We start from the raw sequence: 23,268 nt of genomic DNA on the forward strand, positions 1-23,268 counted from the left end.
AGTGTGGCCGCCCTATTGTGTCCGGACGGGAAACTAGGAAGGAGAAACAAAAAGTTCCGACCCGGTTAAGCCCTTAAGAAGCGCCTTTTTTTTGTTTCTTTTCCAGCCGGAAGGAAATGTCAGGGACTCCTGCCGCGGAGGATAACTTAAAACGTCGCCGCGAGGTTTCCTGGGAGTCGGAGTCTCTTTCGCCCAGGTTTAGCGGGGGGACCGGAAGTGCCCTTCCGCGACCCCGGAAGTGGTCCAGCTGGTGCGGCCATGGCGTCCGTGGTGGGTTCCGAGCCGGAGGAGATGCGGCGCCGCGCGCAGGGACAGCTCGGCCCGGGGGACCCGGAGGAGGAGGAGGTGGGCGGCGCTCGGTCTCCCTTCCTCCCGAGGCCTCGCTCCGAGGCCGGCCGTGTTTCCGGCCACGCCCCTTTGACCCCCAAACCAGCCTTCTTACCTGGCGCCTACGACCTTCGGGGTCCCGGAGGCGACGCACGGTGGAGTTCGGCCTGCCTGCGGGACGGGCGGAGATGCCCGCTCCCGTGCAAGGCTGCCTCCGCCGCTTCGAGCCTTCCTGGGCCTTCTGGGACAGGGTGGGGCCTTTAAGCTCCCAGAATTCCCAGCCAGCAAAGCTGGCTGAGGAATTCTGGGAGTTGAAGTCCACAAGTCTTAAAGGCAGGCTGGAGAGCTCTGTTCGTGGGGGAGGCCCAAAACAGGGGGGAGGGGGAGAGCCAGGCGTTCCCAGAATGCCTCTGCAGGGAGCCCGGCCTGCGCAGGGCAGCTCCCCTGTGCCCCAGCCGCCTGCCAGGGGGAGCCCTATAAGCTGAAGGGGCTGCAGGGGGAGTCTTTGGGGGCTCACCTGGGAGACCTGCCGTGTTTGGGGTCTGCAGGTGGGATGGGGGGGCTTGTCCCGACCCCCACCCACCTGACTGTGGGGGTGGGGGAGACACCCCCCCATCTCTCTCTCACACCTACACCCACACTACTGCCTGGCCATGGGGCCTTTGACTCCTGTCTATGGCAATTCTAGGGCTCGAACAGTGTGGCCATGTAGAAGAATAGGGTTAGGGTATATATAGAATAGGATAGAGAATAGAATAAAGAATATAGAATAGATTAGATTAGAAGAGAATTGAAAATAGAGTAGAGTAGAATAAGAATAGAAATAGAACAGAACAGAAAAACCGAATACTTTATTGGCCAAGTGTCACTGGACACACAAGGAACTTGTCTTGGTGCAAATACTCTCAGTGTGCATAAAACAAAAGATACCTTCATCGAGAATCTTAAGGTACAATACTTAATGATAGTCATAGGGTACAAATAAGCAATCAGATAGATAGATAGATAGATAGATAGATAGATAGATAGATAGATAGATAGAGATACTTGAAGTGAGATGATAGATAGATAGATAGATAGATAGATAGATAGATAGATAGATAGATAGATAGATAGAGATAGATAGATAGATAGATAGATAGATAGATAGAGATACTTGATAGATAGATAGATAGATAGATAGATAGATAGATAGATAGATAGATAGATAGATAGATATACTGAGATAGATAGATAGATAGATAGATAGATAGAGATACTTGAAGTGAGATAGATAGATAGATAGATAGATAGATAGATAGATAGATAGAGATACTTGAAGTGAGATGATAGATAGATAGATAGATAGATAGATAGATAGATAGATAGATAGATAGATAGATAGATAGATAGAGATACTTGAGATAGATAGATAGATAGATAGATAGATAGATAGATAGATAGATAGATAATAGATAGATAGATAATAGATAGATAGATAGATAGATAGATAGATAGATAGATAGATAGATAGATAGATAGATAGATAGATAGATAGATAGATAGATAAGATAGGAAGGAAGGAAGGGAGGGAGAGAGAGAGAAAGATAGATGATAGATAGATAGATAGATAGATAGATAGATAGATAGATAGATAGATAGATAGATAGATAGATGATAGATAGATAGATGATAGATAGATAGATGATAGATTGATTGATTCTTTATTGGCCAAGTGTCATTGGACACACAAGGGATTTGTCTTGGTGCAAATACTCTCTGTGCATAAAAGAAAAGATACCTTCCAAATCAAGAATCATAAGGTACAATACTTAATGATAGTCATAGGGTACAAATAAGCAATCAAATCAGATAGATAGAAAGATAGAAAGAAAGATAGAAAGATAAGATAGAAAGATAAGATAGAAAGAAAGAAGAAAAAGAAAGAAAGAAAGAAAGAAAGAAAGAAAGAAAGAAAGAAAGAAAGAAAGAAAGAAAGAAAGAAAATATAATTCTTTATTGGGCAAATGTCATTGGACACACAATGAATTTGTTTTGGTGCAAATGCTCTCAGTGTACATAAAAGAAAAAATACATTTGTCAGGAGTCCAGAATCATAAGGTACAATACTTAATGATAGTTATAGGATACAAATAAGCAATCAAATCAGATAGATAGATAGGTAGGTAGGTAGGTAGATAGAAAGAAAGAGAAGAAAGAAAAGAAAGAAAGAAAGAAAGAGAGAAAGAAAGAAGAAGAAAAGAAAGAAAGAAAGAAAGAAAAAGAAAGAATATAATTCTTTATTGGCCAAGTGTCATTGGATACACAAGGAATTTGTCTTGGTGCAAATGCTGTCGGTGTACATAAATGATACATTTGCCAAGAATCAAGAATCATAAGGTGCAACACTTAATGATAGTCATAGAGTACAATGCCCATGAAATCATACTAGGAAACAGTCAATATAAATCGTAAGGATATAAGCGACAAAGTTACAGTCCTACAATCACAAGTGGGAGGGGATGGGTGATAAGGAGTGATGAGAAGATTAACAGTAATAGTAGTGCAGACTTTGTAAATAGTTGAACAGTGTTGAGGGGATTATTTGTTTAGCAGAATGATGGCGTTTCGAGGAAAAACTCCTTGTGTCTAGTTGTTCTGGTGTGCAGGGCTCTATAGTGTCGTTTTGAGGGAAGGAGTTGAAACAGTTTATATGTCTGGGATGTGAGGGGTCTGTAGATATTTTCAAAGCCCTCTTTTTGACTCCTGCAGTATACAGGTCCTCCATGGAAGGCAGGTTGGTAGCCATTATTTTATCTTGGTTTCGTCCCAGTTTAATGCTTTACCTCGTATGTTGCCTTGCCAACGTGGTTTAATATGCGCGCCTTGTTGAAACCTACAATTGGGCTTGGACGTATGCAGGCCGTCCTTGAACTTACGACCACCACGGAGTTCAAGATTTCTGTAGTTGGCCGAGACCTTAAGTGAGTTTTGCTCCATTTTACGACCCCTTCTGGTCCCAGTTGTATAAGTTAATCACTGCAGTTGTTTTTTTTAATTGGTAACACGGGTGATATTGAGTGGCTTCCCCCAATGGGCTTTCTGGATTGGAGGGAATGAAACCCATCAAGGAGAATCTTTGTGAACATAGAGTTTTAGGAGGAGCGTCGCTCCCACAGCCGCCTTAGACAAAAGCCACTTGGGCCTACATCATAGAGAGATAAAATGTTGAGAGGCGCCCTGAGGAGGCTCGAGGGCGTATCGTACAGTCAGTACACCTCTGTGAGCGAGAGATGAAGTGTGGCCGCCCTATTGTGTCCGGACGGGAAACTAGGAAGGAGAAACAAAAGTTCCGACCCGGTTAAGCCCTTAAGAAGCGCCTTTTTTTGTTTCTTTTCCAGCCGGAAGGAAATGTCAGGGACTCCTGCCGCGGAGGATAACTTAAAACGTCGCCGCGAGGTTTCCTGGGAGTCGGAGTCTCTTTCGCCCAGGTTTAGCGGGGGACTGGAAGTGCCTTTCCGCAACCCCGGAAGTGGTCCAGCTGGTGCGGCCATGGCGTCCGCGGTGGGTTCCGAGCCGGAGGAGATGCGGCGCCGCGCGCAGGGACAGCTCGGCCCGGGGACCCGGAGGAGGAGGAGGTGGGCGGCGCTCGGTCTCCCTTCCTCCCGAGGCCTCGCTCCGAGGCCGGCCGTGTTCCCGGCCACGCCCCCTTTGACTCCCCCGCCAAACCAGCCTTCTTACCTGGCGCCTACGACCTTCGGGGTCCCGGAGGCGACCGCACGGTGGAGTCTCGGCCTGCCTGCGGGACGGGCGGAATTGCCTGCTCCCGTGCAAAGCTGCCTCCGCCGCTTCGGGCCTTCCTGGGGCGCCCCCCCTTCTTCTGGGGCAGGGCTCTCCAACCTTGGCCCCTTTAAGACTTGTGGACTTCAACTCCCAGAATTCCTCAGCCAGCAATCAGATAGATAGATAGATAGATAAGATAGAAAGATAAGATAGAAAGAAAGAAGAAAGAAAGAAAGAAAGAAAGAAAGAAAGAAAGAAAGAAAGAAAAAGAAAGAAAATATAATTCTTTATTGGGCAAGTGTCATTGGACACACAATGAATTTGTTTTGGTGCAAATGCTCTCAGTGTACATAAAAGAAAAAAATACATTTGTCAGGAGTCCAGAATCATAAGGTACAATACTTAATGATAGTTATAGGATTCAAATAAGCAATCAAATCAGATAGGTAGGTAGGTAGGTAGGTAGATAGAAAGAAAGAAGAAAGAAAGGAAGGAAGGAAAGAAAAAAGAAAGAAAGAAGAAAGAAAGAAAAAGAATAGAATTCTTTATTGGCCAAGTGTCATTGGACACACAAGGAATTTGTCTTGGTGCAAATGCTGTCGGTGTACATAAAAGAAAAGATACATTCGTCCAGAGTCAAGTATCATAAGGTGCAACACTTAATAATAGTCATAGAGTACAATAGCCATGAAATCATACTAGGAAACAGTCAATGTAAACCTTAAGGATACAAGGAACAAAGTTACAGTCCTACAGTCACAAGTGGGAGGGGATGGGTGATAAGGAGTGTTGAGAAGATTAGCAGTAATAGTAGTGCAGACTTTGTAAATAGTTGAACAGTGTTGAGGGAATTATTTGTTTAGCAGAGTGATGACGTTTAGGAAAAAACCATCCTTGTGTCTAGTTGTTCTGGTGTGCAGGGCTCTATAGTGTCGTTTTGAGGGAAGGAGTTGAAACAGTTTATGTCCGGGATGTGAGGGGTCTGTAAATATTTTCAGAGCCCTCTTTTTGACTCGTGCAGTATAAAGGTCCTCAATTGAAGGCAGGTGGGTAGTAATTGTTTTTTCTGCCGTCCTAATTCTCCTCTGGAGTCTGTGTCTGTCCTGTTGGGTTGCAGAACCAAACCAGACAGTTATAGAGCTACAGATGACGGACTCAATCCTTCCTCTGTAGAACTGGATCAGCAGCTCCTTTTGGGCAGTTTGAGCTTCCTACGTTGGTGCAGAAAGAACGTTTTAGGGAATGTCATTGGGGCTAGTAAGAAATGGGATTTGCTCCCAGTGTATATTTAGGACCAGGGGAGACATGATAGCGGTCTTCCAGTATTTGAGGGGCTGCCACAGGGAGGAGGAAGGGGTCAAGCTATTTTCTAAAGCTCCTGTAGGCCAGACAAAGAATAATGGATGGAAACTGAACAAGGAGAGATTCAACCTGGAAATAAGGAGAAACTTTCTGACAGTGAGAGAACAATCAACCAATAGAACAGAAGTTGCCCTCGGAAGTTGTGGGAGCGCCATCACTTGAGACCTTCAAGAAGAGATTGGACTGCTATTTGTCAGAAATGGTGTCGGGTCTCCCGCTTGGGCGGGGGGTTGGACCAGATGACCTACAAGGTCCCTTCCAACTCTGATTCTCTGTATCTGTATATTGGTGATTCCTTTGGTTGGGCTAAACGTCAGTGGGGATCCTCAGTCCTCCTGATCATGGTTGTCCCAAAGGTTCGTTTTTTTCAAGAGGCAACTGGACTTTCTGGTAACGATTCAAAGGCCTGGAGGCAAAAAACACGGGAAGAAGAACGGCTGTAGACTCTGGGTCTGGCCAGTCTAGAGAAAAGAAGAATTAAGGGGGAGACATGACAGCAGTCTTCCAATGTTTGAGGGGCTGCCACAGAGAGGAGGAGGCTCAACCTGTTTTCCAAAACACCCGGAGAAGAAATACCGGATGGAAGCTTTATCAAGGAGAGAACCCATACGGAACTAAGGAGAGATTTCATGACAGTATGAACAATGAACCAGTGGAACTCCTTGCCACCAGAGGGTTGTGGGGGCTCCACCGCTGGAAGTGTTTAAGAAGAGACCGGACATCAATCTGTCCGAAATGGTTTAGGGCCGTGATGGCGAACCTATGGGACGCGTGCCACGTTTGTGCCGGCGAGTAAGCTGCAGGCAAACTTACCTCACTGTGCATGTGCGCGCCTCACCACTGATTTTTCAATGGGTTTGAGGCCCTTTTCGGCCTCCCAAAGGCTTGAGGAAGGCTTCTGCAGGCTTTGCAGGCCGAAAGCTAGCCCCGTTTCGTCACTTCCGGTTTTTCTGGAAATACCAGCAGTGATGAAACGGGCCTAGTTTTCGGCCTGCAGAAGCCTTCCTCAAGCCTTCTGGGAGTTGAAGTCCACAAGTCTTAAAAGTTGCCAAGGTTGGAGAGCCCAGCTCTAATCTGTTCTAAAAGTTCCTTGAGGGAGGAGTGAAAGCACAGAGATCACTCTCTCCTTCTGGCCCCCCTGCACTACGTGGCCCATCCTTCCCCGCTGAATGGAACCGTCCCTGTCTGACCTTGTTGGCAAGCCCTCTGGAGCAAGCCCCTGCCCTTAAACGCTCTCAGGCCCAGAGCCGTGAGGGAAGGCCTTGCTGGAAGGGTGGCAAGGCCCTTCCCATCAGGACAGGACGGTTTGACGTACCCCACCCCCTCCCCCCAAAATCAGGGGCATAACAGGGTCCTTTGTTGTTCCCCCGCAGGGCCAGAGCGATGAGGCGCTGCCCCTCCACCTGGGGGAGCTGGACCTGACCTCCGAAGAGTTCATCCTGGACGAAGTGGACAGTAAGCTGGGCCATACATTTTGTGTGTGTGTGTGTATGTGTGTGTGTCCTCTCACAACTCACCCCTGCAGCTTCTCTACAGCTGGGACTGTGACCAGGGGAGGGGGGGGGCTGATGTTTTATCAAGGAAAACTTCCCCCCCTCCCCAAAATGTAGAGTAAAAAGAGGATTCCCACCCTCTATGGCAGAGGTCTCCAACCGTGGCCACTTGTGGACTTCAACTCCCAGAATTCCCCAGCCAGCACGTCCGGCTGAGGAATTCTGGAAATGGAAGCCCTCAAGTGGACTGGCTGAGGAATTCTGGGAGTTGAAGTCCACAAGTGGCCAAGGTTGGAGACCCCTGCTCCGTAATCACCTTACAGAGAGGGTGGAAACTCAGGTGCCCAGGAGAAGCCACAGGCATGTTGCGTCCATCGTAGTGTCTTTGTCATCACACACGCACACACACCCTAGGAGAAAGGCGTACAGAAAGTGTCTATTCCCAGTTTTCCCAACTGGGAAGAGCCGTTCCCAGTCTCCCAGTAGGAGCTGCTGTGTCTCAACAGCCCCCTCCCCCGTTTGACAAGAGGACATTCTTACTGGTGCAGCTGAGGGTGGGGGAGTGCTCTAGTCCCAGGACAGCACCTTGGGAGCCTGTTTGCTCCAGGCCTAATATTTCCTCCCCTCCCTCTCTCTTTCAGTTCACATCCAAGCCAACCTGGAGGATGCCCTGGTGCAGGAGGCCCTGAAGACGGTGCGGAAGGCCGGGGTGGGGGTGGGGGGAGAATGGGATTGAGGGGAGGGGGCTCCCTTCACTCCCTCCCTCCCCCTTTCTCTCTCTGCCTTGGCAGGGGGTGGATCTCCGCCAGTACTCCAAGCAGGTGGAACAGGAGCTGCAGCAGATCGAAAACGCTCCATCAAGGACTGTATCCTCCACCTGCTCGGGGGCTGATTCCTGGGGGCTCCCTTTGTCGCCCCCAGCGGGGAGCTAGTACCGGGAGGAACTCACCCCTTTAGCCCACTGTTGTCCTTAACAGGCACCCTAGATATTAAGGAGAGCAAGAACATTGCCTCTCTGCACACCCAGATCACGGCCTGCGATGCTGTGCTGGAGGTGAGCACTGCACCTCTTCGGAGGGAGGGACTGGGCTTCCCTGGTTTGGGGAGGGAGGGAAGGACTGGGCCATTAGAGCAGGGGTGTCAAACTCAAGCTCTAAGCACCCTGCAAGCTGGATACAGCCTGCGGGGTGCTTAGATCTGGCCTGCAGGCCCGCCCTGGAAACAGTGAAGGTGTCAACTATGCCTGTTTTAGTAGTTGCCATAAAAAAAATGGGGGGGGGGAGGAAATCTGGAAGAGCCATTTGAAATCGAAAGTATATTCCAACTCTTTATCTTTCAAAGATTGTAACTCAAATACCAGAGCTTTTGCCTGAAAGTACGTTCCACACTTAACTTTACAAAGATTGTAACTAAGCTACCGAATCTTCTGCCTGGGAAAATCCTTAGTTGGAGAATGTGATTGATGACACACCCAGCCCATGAAGGTGCTCAGTTGGGGAATCTGGTTTATGAGACACCCAGGGAGGAGGGGGGAGGGAAACAGGGTCACAGGGGACTGTGAATGACGTAGGCCAGAGTTGGCTCCATACAGGGCAGAGCCAGTATGTCTCCTCTTAACAAATCCTTCAAAATTGGTTGAAGTTTGGCTCAAGTATCATGATTTAATTAGAGTGATTGCTGGAATCCTGGCAGAAGGACCAGCCTGCGATGTCTGATGACCCAAAGGGGCGTGGCACAAAAGCCAAAAGTCACAAAAGTAGGTAATGTCCTTTTAATTCCTCCAACTTGGCCTCCAAATGTCCAGTTATCGGCTGGAGAAAAAAAAACTCTCCCAAGAACAGTTTTTAAAGGGAAGAAATCCCTTCCGAACCCAAATTACGTCTAAATGATAAATAAAAAGGAACACAATCCACGCTTCAGCAATTAACGAGAGACGGCAGGATAAGGAATTGCAGACTTTTAAAAGATAACGAAAGACACCCAGTTGGGAGGACGCCAGAACCCAGATAAGACTTGACAAACCAAAATAATGCACGCTTTGCTCCCAGCAAGGTGCTGTGCGCAAACACTCACTTTATCCTGTTTTCCCAGTTGCAGCTAATGAAGGGGATTAGGGCCTTTTTCTCCCCCGTAAGCCATGTTGCTCCCTTCTCCGTTCCTCCCTGCATGCCCTAGGATGAAGAGGGGGTGGGCCTGGGTCTTCCTCTGAATGTCCAGCCAGACTGTGCCCTTCCTCAGTTTCCTCCCCAGCCACTACAGCCAAACTCCCACCCCTTGTCAGCTGCTCAGCTTCCAACAGGGGCATGACACGGTGCCTCTGCCAGCGAAAAGTCCTGGTGGGCCACATGCAGTGGCCCCGAGATCCATTTTTTCTGACACCAACTCTATTTAGCCAATAGGGGAGAGAGGGAGGGAGGGAGGGGGAAAAAGAAAGGGAAGAGGGAAGGACTAGAATAGAATAGAATTCTTTATTGGCCAAGTGTCATTGGACACACAAGGAAATTGTTTTGATGCAGAAGGGATGGTTTGGAACCGCTTGATCCCAGACATTGTGGGCACTCCAACCCTGGTGGAGGATTTTAAGAAGAGATTGGGACGTCCTTTTGTCTGGAATGGGATAGGGTCTCCTGCTCGAGCAGGGGGTTGGACTAGAAGACCTTGAAGGACCCTTCCAGCTCTCATATTCTGTCTGCCTGCCCTCCCTTCCTCCTTTCCTTCCTTCCTCCCTCCCTCCCCCCTTTCCCTCCTTTCTTTTTTCCTTCCTCCCTCCTTTCCTTCCTTCCTTCCTCCCTCCCTCTTTCCTCTCCCTCCGTCCTTCTTTCCTTCCTTCCTTCCTCCCTCCCTCTTTCCTTCCTCCCTCCTTTCCTTCCTTCCTCCCTCCCTCCCTCCCTCTTTCCTCCCTCCTTCCTTCTTTCTTTCCTCCCTCCTTTCCTTCCTTCCTTCCTTCCTCCCTCCCTCCCTCTTTCCTCCCTCCCTCTTTCCTCCCTCCCTCCCTCTTTCCTCCTCCTCTTTCCTTCCTTCCTTCCTCCCTCCTTTCCTTCCTTCCTTCTTCCCTCCCTCTTTCCTCCCTCCCTCCCTCCTTCCTTCCTCCCTCCTTTCCTTCCTTCCTTCTTCCCTCCCTCTTCCTCCTCCCTCCCTCCTTCTTTCCTTCCTCCCTCCTTTCCTTCCTTCCTTCCTTCCTCCCTCCCTCCCTCCCGCTTTCCTCCCTCCCTCCCTCCCTCCTTTCCTTCTTTCCTTCCTTCCTTCCTTCCTTCCTTCCTTCCTTCCTTCCTTCCTTCCTTCCTTCCTTCCTCACTCACTCACTCACTCACTCACCACTCACTGGAGTTTTCTTTTCTTTTAAGAAGTCCGTCCTGTTCTGTGAACAAAGTCCCCAAGTAGCCTGGCAGGATCGGGGTTCTAAGGCCGGAATCTCCCTCTTTAGCAATGGCCCCTTGTGGGGCTTCTCCTGGGGGGGATCCTGAGGGAGCAAGGAGTGGGGGGCTTCTGGGTAGATGCCTCCTTCCCCTTTGGGGAGAAGGCAGGTAGGCTGCTGTGACCTGACGTTGGATGACACCCTTTGTCTGAAGTGGTGTAGGGTTTCCTGCCTAAGCTGGGGGTGGGACTAGAAGACCTCCGAGGTCCCTTCCAACTCTATGATTCTATGATCTAAAGGGGCTCCCATGTGCATATCTGGCCCCGTTCCCTGCACCCCCCAGAATGCTGGTTCTTGGAGGGCAGGGTAACGGGGATCTCTCCTTTTTTCCTCCCCGCAGCGCATGGAGGCCATGCTGAGCTCCTTCCAGTCCGACCTGAGCAGCATCAGCTGTGAGATCCAGACACTGCAGGAGCAGTCGGTCGCCATGAACATCCGGCTGCGCAACCGCCAGGCCGTCCGCGGCCGCCTCTCCCAGCTGGTGGATGAACTGATGGTGCCCAACGTCATGATCAGGTCCGGCCGGGTGGAGGAGGGGCCGGTCATCCTGGGGGGGAAGGTCTGGCAGAGAAGGGGAGGGTGGGGGGCCCGGAGGGGGAGGGGAGAGGATGCCCGGCTGACGGGCCTCCCCTTCGCCAGCACCATCCTGGAGACGCCGGTGACTGACCAGGCCTTCCTGGAGCAGCTGCATGAGCTGAACAACAAGATCAACGCCGTCAAAGAGCAGGCCTTCCGCGAGACCATGGCCTGCACGGACGTGGCCGACATCCTGGACAAGCTGAAGGCCAAGGTGAAAAGCCAGGATCCTGGCCAGGGCCACGAGGGAATCTAAGGGCCAGAGCGGTGGAACTCAGGTGCCGGATTCCCCTGCCCCCCACCCCCCCCTTTGGTAGCACCGCAGGGCAACGGGCCCTTCGACTGTGCAAGGGTCACTCCTGCAGGATAGCAATAGCCCTTAGACTTATATCCCACTGTCATGCCCCTGTCAGAATCTGACTAAGAGGAGGAAGCCGAACAGCTGACGGAGTGAGAGAGTGGCTCCATTGGCTGTGGAGGAAACTCGGGAAGGGCAAAGGTTGGCTGGGCAGAGCAGGGAAGAGGTAGAAAAAGGGAGAGGGAATTCGGAGGAAGACTCAGGCCCACCTCCTCTTCATTCTAGGGCAAGCAGGCAGGAATGGAGAAGGGAGCAAAATGGGTTGCATGGCTTACAGGGGAGGAAAGGGCCCTGATTCCCTTCATTAGCTGTAGCTGGGAACACAGTGTATAAAAAAAGGGAAACTGCACGCAGCAAGCTGTTAGGAGCGAACGTGACTTTATTCTGTGCTGTCGTGGCTTATCTGTGTCCCTGGTGAAAAGAATCCTGCATGTCTTCCCCGAAGAGGCTTTTTCCAAGAGGCAACCGGACTTTGTTTTTTCTGTTGAAGACGTTTTGCTTCTCATCCCAGAAGCTTCTTCCACTCCGACCGGATGGTGGGGAATGGAAGGATTGATACTCCTTGCAGACTGCTGGTCATTTGCATCCTTTTAGAGAGTCATTGAGTCCACTTGGAGGTGACCCTGAGGACACAGAGAAACCTCCAAGTGGCCTCAACGACCCTCTAAAAAGGACGCAAATGACCAGCTGTCTGCAAGGAGTATAAATCCTTCCATTCCCCACCATCCAGTCCGAGCTGAAGAAGCTTCTTGGATGAGGAGTGAAATATCTTCAAAAGAAAAAAAACAAAGTCCAGTTGCCTCCTGAAAAAGCTCCTTGGGGTAACTACGACCTGGAGGACTGAGAATCTCCATAGATTCTGCATGTCTGAATGCCCTTCCTCTACCCTTCCTCTATCTTTGTGAGAACCAGGGAGGGTTACGTCTGAAGGGCTTTCTTGGGTTACTTTTCTGGCCCAGACTCAGGTTTCTTTTACCTGTTGTCTCAGTTTTGACTCTTCCTTCCATCCCTCAAGGTTGCCCCATCCTCCCCTTAGAGCAGGTGATCCCACCGATGCGTTCAAGCATCACTTTTCTAGCCTTGGCTGCAAGGCTCTGGCTGCAGCATTGCCAGAGGAGTTGGCGGGTGGGGGCAGACTTGGGGCCCCTGGTGCCCAGGCTTTGGCTAGAGGTGCCACATGGTTGGTTCTCCTTCCTCCACCAGGCGGTGGCCAAGATCCGAGAGTTCATCCTGCAGAAAGTCGTCTCCTTCCGCAAACCCATGACCAACTACCAGATCCCCCAGAATGCCCTGCTCAAGTACAGGTAGGAGGTGGGGACAGGCGGCTGCGATGTCTCCTGGCATGCCCCAGGGCTCCTGGAGAGCAGCCTGGGGGTCTCCCGTAATGCTTTGGGCGCGATCCCAGCCCACTCTGTTGGGGGACCAAGGAGCACCATGCAGACGTTCATGCTAGGTTTAGGGACAGCAAAATTGGGATGGCCCCCTCACCTTTTTATGGGGTGGGGGAACAAGTGAAGTTCATCCTCTTTTGGGGGGGGTGTCAGGTTTTTCTACCAGTTCCTGCTGGGCCATGAGAGGGTCATCGCCAAGGAGGTGCGGGACGACTATGTGGACACCATGAGTAAGATCTACCTCAGCTACTTCAAGTCCTACACCAACCGCCTGATGAAGCTCCAGGTGAGCTCCCTGGGCAGGGGGCCTGGTCTCCCCCTTCCCCCGCTCCGGATGCGGGGGGCCCTCCCCCTCCAGCTCCATGGTCCGCTGTGCCAAATGGGGCCCCGTTTTCTGTCTCCTGAACCTGCAGTACGAGGAGGTGGCTGAGAAGGATGACCTGATGGGGGTGGAAGACACCGGCAAGAAGGATATCCTTCCCGAAGGGGCTGGACCAACAAGTGAGGGAGGTTTGCAGGCAGCTTGGCTGTGTCCCCACCCCCACTCCATCTGCCCCCCTCCTGGCTCATGTTTGGGGTTGGGGAGGGGCAGGAAGGGTCCTGACCTGGGCACGGACAGCACTTATGCCACCCGGTGGCCCTTGACTCCGGCTGCCTACACGCTTCTTCTCTAAGCCGTCCCTCCGCAGCCGGAACACCATCTTCACTTTGGGGAACCGGGGGAACGTGATCAGCAGCGCCGAGCTCGAAGGGCCTATCATCGTCCCCCACTCGGCGCAGAAGAGCGACGTCCGAGTAAGTCCGGCCATGCCCCGCTCCCTGGGAAAGGCGGGTTGGGGGGGCAGCGGCCCGAGGGCTTGGCAGGTTAAGATGGGAGTGTCAGGATTCCAGCGATCGCCCTAATGAAATCATGAGCCTCGAGCCAAACTTCAAAACACCTCAAAGAACTTATTAGGAGCGACATACTGGCATGACCTGTATGAAGCCAACTCTGCCATATATAATTTTACAGTCGCCTGTGACGCTGTTTCCCTCCTCCCCCCCCCTCCCGGGTGTGTCATAAATCAGATTCTCCAATTAAGCGCTTCACAGCCTGGGTGTTCGTCAATCACGTTCTCCAATTAAGGAATTTCCCTCCGGTAACTTAGCTACAATCTTTTTGAGTTAAGGTTGCAATGTGCTCCTGAATTCATTTGCCATATGCTCTTCAGGTTCCCCACCACATCTCCTCTTTCTAATGGCAACTTGGAAACAGGCATGGAAATGTTTTACCGGGAGTTGCCAGGGAGGCTCCTAGGAGAGCCCAGAGCATTTGCTAAGTGTGCCCCCCCCCTTGCTCCCCGCCCCCCGGTCAGTGACAGTGGCTCACTTCCCAGAATGCAATAGGGCCGCCTTTTGACTTTGTGGGGATGGTTCCACGCAAGGGGCGGGTGAACACATGAGCGCATGCAGCTCGCTTGGCTTCCGCGGCCTGGTTCCCAAACGGGCCCGGTTGTATGTAGAAGAGTCCAGATCAGCAAGTTTTGGGCTCATAAGTAGAGCCTGGCTGGGAATGAGGGTAGTTGTAATCCAAAGCAGGGGTCTCCAACCTTGGCAACCTTTAAGACCTGTGCACTTCAACTCCCAGAATTCCCAGTGGCCAAGGTTGGAGACCCCTGGTCCAGAGCACGGGACCACCTGGCTGGGAGGTCATTCCATTTGGGGTTTGCTTGATTTTTGTGGGGGAGGGAGGTAGTGGGAGCCGGGGAGGGTTGGGGGGTATCCTGAAGGCCCTGCCCCTTTGGCCCTGCCAATGTTGCCTTCCCCTTCCCTTCCCCGGCACAGTATCCCTTCGAGTCTCTCTTCCGGAGCCAGCACTATGCCCTGCTGGACAACAGCTGCCGCGAATACCTCTTCCTCTGCGACTTCTTCCTGGTGGCCGGCAGCCCCGCCCTGGACCTCTTCAACGCCGTCATGGGCAAGACCCTCGCCATGTTCCTCGTGAGCATCTGCGGCTGCGGCTGGTGGGGGAGTGGGGGTTAGACCAGGGGGAAATCGAAGCTCTTTAATAAAATTTAACGAACAGGAGTAGTGGGCACAGGATAGCAGGATTCCAGTATTTGAGGGGCTGCCCCAAAGAGGAAGGGGGTCCACCTATTTTCCGTGCACCTGAAGGCAGGATGTGAAGCAATGGGTGGGAACTAACCAAGGAGAGAAGCAACCTGGAACTAAGGAGAAACTTCCTAGCAGAGAGGACAATTAAACCAGTGGAACTGCTTGCCACCGGAAGTTGTCGCTGCTCCATCCCTGGAGGTTTTTAAGAAGAGATTGGACGGTCATTGGTCTGGAATGGTATCGGGTCTCCTGGTTGAGCAGGGGGTTAGACTGGAACTGTGACGACGAACCTATGGCACGCATGCCAGAAGTGGCACACCGAGCCATCTCTGCGGGCAAGCAAGCCGTCGCCACAGCTCAGTATCACTGTGCATGTGCGCACATGCCTCCCACCAGTCAGCTGGTTTTCGGGTATCTGCGTGAGGGGCAGGATGCATGTGGGAGACGCGTGCACAGGGCGGGCAGGGGAGCACGGTGGGGTTGCGCGTGCATTGCATTATGGGCAATGGTGGGATTCAAATAAGTGAACAACCGGTTCTTTGCCCTAATGATTTCTTCTAACAACCAGTTCACCAAACTGCTCAGAAAGTTAACAATCAGTTCTCGTGAACCGGTGCGAACCGGCTAAATCCCATTGACAGCTGAATTTGAAAGCTGACTATAAATGTAAGGCATCCAGAAAGTATCCATGATATCAATCACTCCAAGACATTTTTTTCTCCAATTGATTTATTTAGAAACAGATCTGGTATGTCTACAGCAATTTCCCAAAGTGAAATTATTTTTGCGCGTTACACAGAATCCACCTTCTCTCCTCCCACTTCGACACTTCACAAATCACGGGAACCCATGAACTGCAACTGGGATTTCTTCATACGACATACAGAATAACCTTGAACTTTTCAACTCCTCCAACCCCCTTCCAATAAAATGTGGCAGCTAAATTTTAAAGCTGACAGGTGTCCCCCCCCCTTGAAAACTACTCCTCCTAAAAGAAAAGGAAAAATAAATCCAGATACAGGGGTTAACACATTGTCCTTAACCCCCTTCCCCCCTTCCACGCTTATGGGTGCAGGCACGCATACACGCTCGCATGTGCAACCGTACGCCTTTGGCGTGCGACGACAAAAAGGTTAGCCATCACTGGACTAGAAGACCCCCGAGGTCCCTTCCTACTCATTATTTTCTTAAACTTCCTGGTTTTTGTTGACGCGGAGCTCAAAAAGAATCGAAATTTCAGGCATAAGCTGGAGACACCCCTTATCCACCTCTTTCCAGATCTTCCAGCCATGGGATCTTAACGCCTGGCCCCAGAAGTCATAGAACCCTTTGGGAGGGGTGGGATCCGAGAGATGGGGAAGGGTCCTTCCCATGTATCTCATCTCTCATCCCCGCCCTTTCCTCCCTCCCTCCCCGCAGAAGCACATGGATGCCTACGTGAGCGACTGCTACGATAGCATTGCCGTCTTCCTCTGCATCCACATCGTCCTTCGCTTCAAGGCTCTCGTGGCCAAGCGCAACGTCCCGGCCATCGACAAGTGAGCCCCCTTTTGCCCCCCCACCCCTCTCCCCATCTGTCCCTCCCTCTTGGCCAACTGGGTCTGGTGGGGGTCTTCTGTCTGGGTGACACTCCCCCCTTTGCAGTGGTGGGATTTGTCAGCCTTCAAGACTCCTTTCTTTTGCTATCTTTTTGGCTGTCATAGTAACGGGGGGAAGGCGGAGCTACGTCGCCGCGATACAGCTGCAATCTCGGGGCTCCGAGATCGCAGCTGATATCTTCGCCCCTGGTCGGTCCCAACGGACTTAAACCGTCCCGTAGAGACGGTGATAGCAAGGGGCGCATTCTGTTGATCTCAGGGACATCGCTAAGTCCCTGGTTGATCCAGGAGAAGCCCCTTTACCATCGGCGGAGAGGCAGCCATTAAGCTGCTGAGAAAACTTTCTTGTTTATGCTTACTTGCTTACTGCGCAGCTGCAGCATCTTCTCTTACCAGGCCAAGTTCAACGTCCAGATGTCTGCATCACCCCCTGAAGATGCCCCACAGGACATGATGCACATCTTCGATATTGGATGGACCGCTTGAACTAGGATGGGTGGGAACGTTGGCATCACTTTGTATATGTGATTTCCACGTGTAAATCCTCAGGTCTAGAATCCTTTCGATGCTACCACTTGATTTCCAGAAAAAGTTCATTTTCTCTATAACAATGGAGTCTCACGGTGCCTTTCTTGGATTTTGAATGGAGCCTCACCTGACATTACTCAAGATCCAAGAAAGAGACCCTAAGATTCCGTTGTTATAGAGAAAAGGAACTTTGACTGGAAATCCAGCGGGAGCATCGAAAGGATTCAAGATCTGAGGTATTAGGCATGAAAATCACATATGCAAAGTGATGGCAACGTTCCCACCCACAATAGCGGGTGACAGGATTCTAATTTTTGTACTACCGGTTCTGTGGGCGTGGCGTGGCTTGGTGGGTGTGACGGGAAGGATACTGCAAAATCCCCCTCCCCTCCCCATCCGTCTAACCTGCTTTCCAGCTCTGTTGTAAGCGTTGGACTTTTTTCCCTTCAACTGAAAAGAATGGACTTCTGAAAACCAGGGGTTTCAAAAGGAATCCTTTATTGCGGGGTCCCCAACCACGGGCCCCGGACCGGTACCGTCCGTGGAACATTTTCTACCGGGCCGCCGGTTTGCTGGGCGCCGCCATCTTGTTTCAATGAGAAAGTGCTTCCGGGTGAGCTTTTCCGGTTGGAAAGCGGCGTTTGGGTCCTGAAGGAATCCTCGCGCCTTAGTTTCATCGAAGGGGGTGGTGGCTTCGAATGAAACTAAGGCGCGAGGATTCTTTCAGCACCCAAGGCAAGGCGAGCCGTGCGACCGTCCCGAAGCCGTCCCGAAGCCCATTGACAAAGGTACAAAGGAGGAGTTGAAGGTGGCGGGGAGAAGTGGGGGACGGCTGGCTGGCCAGTCACTCAGCTCGCCTTGTCTTGTCATGCGTGCTGATGCCGGTACCGGGCGGCGGATCATTTTGTGATGCTGGTACCGGGCCGTGGCACAAAAAAGGTTGGGGGCCACTGCTTTATTGAACGGGATTTTATCTCAACACTGGGCAAAGCAGAGTCTAAGATATCCCCAGGCATACAGTCATAGATAAAGGGAGTTAGAACCCCTCCCCTTATTCAGGTGTGGATTTAGTCAAACAAAGAACCAACATGTTAATTCCCCCCCTCCCCTTCTCTGGGGATGTGTCTTAGGGAACATTCTCTGGAATGTTCCCAGGATCGTCTTCCAGAGCTGGACTTTTTATGGTCCCTTCTCATCTTGTTATCTCTTCAAGAGGTGACAAGTTTCTAGACATCTGGCTCCACTCCTCCAGTTGTATATCATATGCAAGTTATACAGAATCAGTATAGGATTTAATATATTCAGGTTACATCAAAAAGGGTTACTTGTACCAACTCTCCCCCACCTTCTTCTTCCCTTGAAGAATGGCAGATACACGGATCTCCTGTGCAGGGCAACCAAAGGAGACCCAGCTGATCAGCTGGGACTCGACAGGAGGCAGAGAATAGATGGGGTTGGTGGGGCCAGTCAGAGGTGGCATTGGCTGGGTATCTGAACTACTCAAAAATTTCCGTTACCGGTCCGAACCGGCTGAATCCCACCTCTGCCCTCTGACCCATATCCCCTTTCAAGGTACTGGGACACACTGCTGGAGCTGCTCTGGCCGCGATTTGAGTACATCCTGGAGCTGAACATCCATAGCATCCAGAGCACGGACCCCCAGAAGCTGGGCTTCCTGGACACGCGGCCCCACTACGTACGTGTGTGCGCGGGAGTGGCGCTCCCCGTCGGGAAGGGAGGGGTGGACGCCTGCCCCCCCCCCCACGCTCAGAGGGGAGGGCAGAATGTGAAGGCTGGAAAGGCGCGGTGGTCTTATGGCCAAACGGCTCCCCACAGTTGCCGGAGATGCGCCAGGGGGCCTGGCAGTGGATTGGACCATAGCTGGGGAGGGTCTGGTAGGGATGGCCAGGACGCTCGCCTGCCTGTGGTCCAGCCAGGAAGGAGCAGGTTTCATATGGCTGGGTCTGGAGAGCCCAGAGGCCCCTCATCCTGCTTCTCTGCTCTCCTGACCCCCCGCGCCCCCCCACAGATCACCCGGCGCTACGCAGAGTTCTCCTCGGCCATCGTCAGCATCAACCAGACCTTCCCCCACGAGAGGACTTTGGCCCTGTTGGGGCAGCTCCAGGTGGGCTTTCATCTCTTGTAGGGCAGGTGAGATCTTCCTTGCAAGGGGAGCAGCTTGTCAGTCCTGCTGAAGACCCAGAGAATGTGGGGGGAGGGGCTTCCCCTCCCCAGATAGGTGCCTCAAGGGGACCTTTCATCCCCCCTCACGGCTGTTTGCATGGGGCATCGCCCACGGTGCAACAAACGTTTGATGAACTGTCTTGTTTCCTGGTTCTCTACCGCAGGGTCGCCAACCTTTGGGAGCTCAGGGACCACCAAACGCATAATTTTAGATCCCAGGGTCCACTAACCGGTTCTGTGGGCGTGGCCTAATTTGTTGGGTGTGGCTTGGTGGTCCTGTGACTGGCTGGGCATGGCTTGTATGTAAATATTATAAATATGTATATAAATATTGGATTTTTTATTTTAAAAAAGAGCAACTTTTACCCCAAATCAGGCAAAGCAGGCAGGCAGATTTGAGTTGCTCACAGAATCATTCAGTGATCTATCTATCTGCCATCGGCTAGCTCAGTCTGTCCCATAGAATTTGCTTGCCCTGAATCTGCACGTAATAATAGAAGCTTCAGTCCTAAGGGAGGTTCGGCTGTGCTTAAAAGCAGAGCCGAAGATGTAAAGACTAGCTAGAAAGCAAGAAATCCAACCATTTCCTGCTTCCTAGATGATCTAAATCTCCCGGCACAGCAGAACAGCTGATGGTCCAAAAAATAGCAATCCTGCCTCTCCTTGGCCCATCTTGCTAACCTCTGGCCTCAGCCTGGCCTTTGAGGGTAGGGTAGTCTCTTGCACCTCCTAGAAGTGTGTGTGTGGGGGGGGGGTCTTGCATCTCCTAATATTGGTGGGGCTGGGCTGGAGATTGAGGCTGGGCCTTCCTCTGATGCTACCTGCTTCTCTCCACACACCTCCCGCCAGACCGAAGTGGAGAACTTTGTCCTGCGTGTGGCGGCCGAATTCTCCTCCCGCACCGAGCAGCTCATCTTCCTCATCAACAACTACGACATGATGCTCGGCGTCCTGATGGTACGCAGGTGCCCGGCAAGAGGAGGGAGGGATAGAAAGACAAAACCTCACACGCACATCCAACTTTCTCCCCCTTGCCCTCCCCAGGAGCGAGCGGTGGAGGAGAGCAAAGAGGTGGAGGGATTCCAGCAGCTGCTGAATGCCCGGACACAGGTGGGTCGGGGTGGCTGGGTGTTGCAGCTTCCATTCTCAGGGCCCCCCACACTCCAAGAAACGGGGGGGTGGGGGGGCCTGCAGCCACATTTGGGAGGTGAGAGTCCTGCCTTTCCCTCCCCTGGGGTAACGGGGGAGAGGTGTTTGTGGTAGACCCCAGGCGCTGATGTGGAGCTGGCTCAGGCGCACGACTGATGCATTCTCCCTGTGTAGAACCAGACAGTTGATGTGCTCAGTAGGTAGAGTGGAGGGGTTCCCCCACGCCCACAGATGGAGAAGGGGGTCCCTGTGCCTCAGCTGAACCCATCCTCCCCCTCTTCCTTCCCTGGCAGGAGTTCATTGAGGAGCTCCTGGCCCCGGGGTTCGGGGGCATGATCGCCTTCGTGAAGGAGGTGGAGGGGCTGGCTGAGCGGGGCCAGCTGGAGCGCCTGCGAGGAGAGGAAGGTGAGTGGGGCACGGACTCTGGGAGAGGGCGGGTGAGGAGCAGGAGGAGGGGCTCTTGGTGCCGCTCACTCCCCCTCCCTCCTTGTCCCGCAGCCCGGGTGACGCAGCTGGTGCGTGGCTTTGCCGCCACCTGGAAGGCCTCAGTGGAGACTCTCAGCCAGGACGTGATGCGCTCCTTCACCAACTTCAAGAACGGGACCACCATCATCCAGGTGGGGGAGGTGGGGGCCCCGGGAGGAGGTGGGGTCCAGGAAGGGGTGGGGTCCGGGAAGAGGCGGGGTCTGGGAAGAGGCGGGGTCCGGGAAGAGGCAGGGTCCGGGAAGAGGCGGGGCCAAGCTCCTCACTTCCCCCTCTTCGCCTGCAGGGGGCGCTGACGCAGCTGATCCAGTACTACCACCGCTTCCACAAGGTCCTTGCACTGCCCCCCCTCAAGTCGCTGCCCATCCGCTCAGAGCTGATCAACATCCACCACCTGATGGTTGAGGTGAAGAAGCACCGGCCCAACTTCTGAGGGTGGAGCCCCCATCCTCAGCCTCCCCTCCCCTTGTACAGTCCCGTGAATAAATTATCTTTTGACTCAAGTGGCCTCCCTGGAACCGAGTGGGAGTGGGGGCAACTGGAATTGGAGGCCAGACTCACCCACACTTCCCCACCCCCCACCCCCGCCCCCTTCCCGTACCATCACCAAGGGAGCAGCTTGCTGGTGGCCTCTCTTGTTCAGGATTTATGAGTGTGTTTCCACTAGCTGGAGCAGAAGTAGACCTCGAATTGAGCCCAACACCTCTGTTGCTAAGTGAGCTGGTTGTTAAGTGAGTTTTGTCCCATTGGATGACTTTTCCTGCCACGTTTCTTAAGTGAATCACTGCCATGATTAAAATTAGTAATACGGTTGTAAACTGAATCTGGTTTCCCCATTAACGATGCTTGTCGGAAGGTTGCAAAAGGGGATCGGGCGGCCCCGGGACACTCCAGCTGTCATAAATAAGAATCGCCCAGTGGCTGAATTTGGATTGCGTGACCATGGGGAGGCCGTAACAGTTGTAAGTGTCAAAAACAGACATGCCCCTTGTTTCAACGGTCACTAAATGAACTGCAGTTAAATTGAAGACTGCCTGCCGTTCTCTAAAGAAGTAAACAGGTGTTTGTCCCTGTGTTTGTGTGTGAATGCAGTGACTGACAAAACTGACCCAGGTTAGCATGCTGACAGATGTGTGACATTACAATTTTTGGGTACCAGATGCAGGCAATCCTCCATGTACAATCACAATTGGGACTGGCAAATCCATTGTCAGGCCATGCAGTGAGGCATCACACACCACCATTTGCCATCTTTTCCACTGGCTTCCCCACTGGGTTTCCTCTGGCTTCCCCACTGCGTTTCCTCTGGCTTCCCACTGGCTCTGGCTTCCCACTGCGTTTCCTCTGGCTTCCCCACTGGGTTTCTCTGGCTTCCCACTGGGTTTCCCTCTGGCTTCCCACTGGGTTTCCCTCTGGCTTCCCCACTGGGTTTCCTCTGGCTTCCCACTGCGTTCCCTCTGGCTTCCCCACTGCCTTCCTCTGGCTTCTGGCTTCCCCACTGCGGCTTCCCACTGGGTTCCTCTGGCTTCCCCACGCGTTCCTGGCTTCCCCACCGCGTTTCCTCTGGCTTCCCCACTGCGTTTCCTCTGGCTTCCCCACTGGGTTTCCTCTGGCTTCCCACTGGGTTTCCTCTGGCTTCCCACCGGTTTCCTTCTGGCTTCCCACTGCGTTCCTTCTGGCTTCCCCACCGCGCTTCCTCTGGCTTCCCACTGCGTTCCCTCTGGCTTCCTCTGGCACTGGGTTTCCTCTGGCTTCCCCACTGGTTTCCTCTGGCTTCCCCACTGGTTCCTCTGGCTTCCCACGCTTTCTGGCTTCCCACTGGGTTTCCTCTGGCTTCCCACTTTCCTCTGGCTTCCCCACTGCGTTTCCTCTGGCTTCCCACTGGGTTCTCTGGCTTCCCGGCTCTGGCTTCCCCACTGGGTTTCTCTGGCTTCCCACTGCGTTTCCTCTGGCTTCCCACTGCGTTTCCTCTGGCTTCCCACGCGTTTCCTCTGGCTTCCCCACTGGGTTTCTCTGGCTTCCCCACGCGTCCTCTGGCTTCCCCACCGCGTTCCTGCTTCCCACCGTTCCCTCTGGCTTCCCACGCGTTCCTTCTGGCTTCCACCGCTTCTCTGGCTTCCCCACTGCGTTTCCCTCTGGCTTCCCCACTGCGTTTCCCTCTGGCTTCCCCACTGCGTTTCCTTCTGGCTTCCCCACTGCGTTTCCTCTGGCTTCCCCACGCGCTTCCCTCTGGCTTCCCCCTGCGCTTCCTCCTGGCTTCCCCACTGGTTCCTCTGGCTTCCCCACTGCGTTTCCCTCTGGCTTCCCCACTGGGTTTCCTCTGGCTTCCCCACTGCGTTTCCCTCTGACTTCCCCACGCGTTCCCTCTGGCTTCCCCACTGCGTTCCTCTGGCTTCCCACTGCGTTCCCTCTGACTTCCCCACTGGGTTTCTCTGGCTTCCCCACTGCGTTTCTCTCTGGCTCCCCCACTATGTTTCCCGCAGGCTTCCCCATTGTGGAAAGCCAGCTGAGAAAGCTGCAAATGGCGATCAGGAGACACAGTGCTCAC

The 23,268-nt window shown here is 52.6% G+C and overlaps 1 protein-coding gene across 2 annotated transcripts; it reads left to right on the forward strand.

The window, feature by feature from the left end:
* The first annotated feature begins 214 nt into the window (after nucleotides 1–214).
* On the forward strand, nucleotides 215–21,223 carry VPS52 (VPS52 subunit of GARP complex). Of its 2 annotated transcripts, none has more exons than XM_087954307.1 (20): nucleotides 215–345; nucleotides 6,825–6,906; nucleotides 7,586–7,638; nucleotides 7,736–7,810; nucleotides 7,931–7,998; nucleotides 10,700–10,875; nucleotides 10,999–11,149; nucleotides 12,497–12,597; nucleotides 12,838–12,970; nucleotides 13,098–13,155; nucleotides 13,346–13,479; nucleotides 14,509–14,664; nucleotides 16,198–16,316; nucleotides 18,477–18,600; nucleotides 18,934–19,029; nucleotides 19,938–20,045; nucleotides 20,133–20,198; nucleotides 20,531–20,642; nucleotides 20,736–20,854; nucleotides 21,007–21,223. In XM_087954307.1, exons 6-20 carry the CDS (start codon nucleotides 10,703–10,705, stop codon nucleotides 21,151–21,153), a joined length of 1,797 nt encoding a protein of 598 aa, XP_087810433.1. In that variant the 5' UTR covers nucleotides 215–345; nucleotides 6,825–6,906; nucleotides 7,586–7,638; nucleotides 7,736–7,810; nucleotides 7,931–7,998; nucleotides 10,700–10,702; the 3' UTR covers nucleotides 21,154–21,223. The 2 variants fall into 2 exon arrangements, with proteins under 2 accessions (XP_087810433.1, XP_087810432.1); XM_087954306.1 differs by lacking the exon at nucleotides 215–345 and adding an exon at nucleotides 3,816–3,944.
* The last annotated feature ends 2,045 nt before the right edge of the window (nucleotides 21,224–23,268 follow it).

This window comes from Notechis scutatus, chromosome 2 (genome assembly GCF_049901735.1).
Source record: "Notechis scutatus isolate UNSWTSFEM ecotype Mainland chromosome 2, rNotScu1.2, whole genome shotgun sequence".
Lineage (NCBI taxonomy): Eukaryota > Metazoa > Chordata > Lepidosauria > Squamata > Elapidae > Notechis > Notechis scutatus.

Bases quoted from the DNA above. Each gene is read 5' to 3' on its own strand.
- VPS52 (XM_087954307.1), top strand. From the start codon at position 10,703: ATGGAGGCCATGCTGAGCTCCTTCCAGTCCGACCTGAGCAGCATCAGC. The intron at 13,480-14,508 runs GTAAGTCCGGCC...TCCCCGGCACAG, and splicing joins CGCAGAAGAGCGACGTCCGA to TATCCCTTCGAGTCTCTCTT. The intron at 20,643-20,735 runs GTGAGTGGGGCA...CTTGTCCCGCAG, and splicing joins GCGCCTGCGAGGAGAGGAAG to CCCGGGTGACGCAGCTGGTG.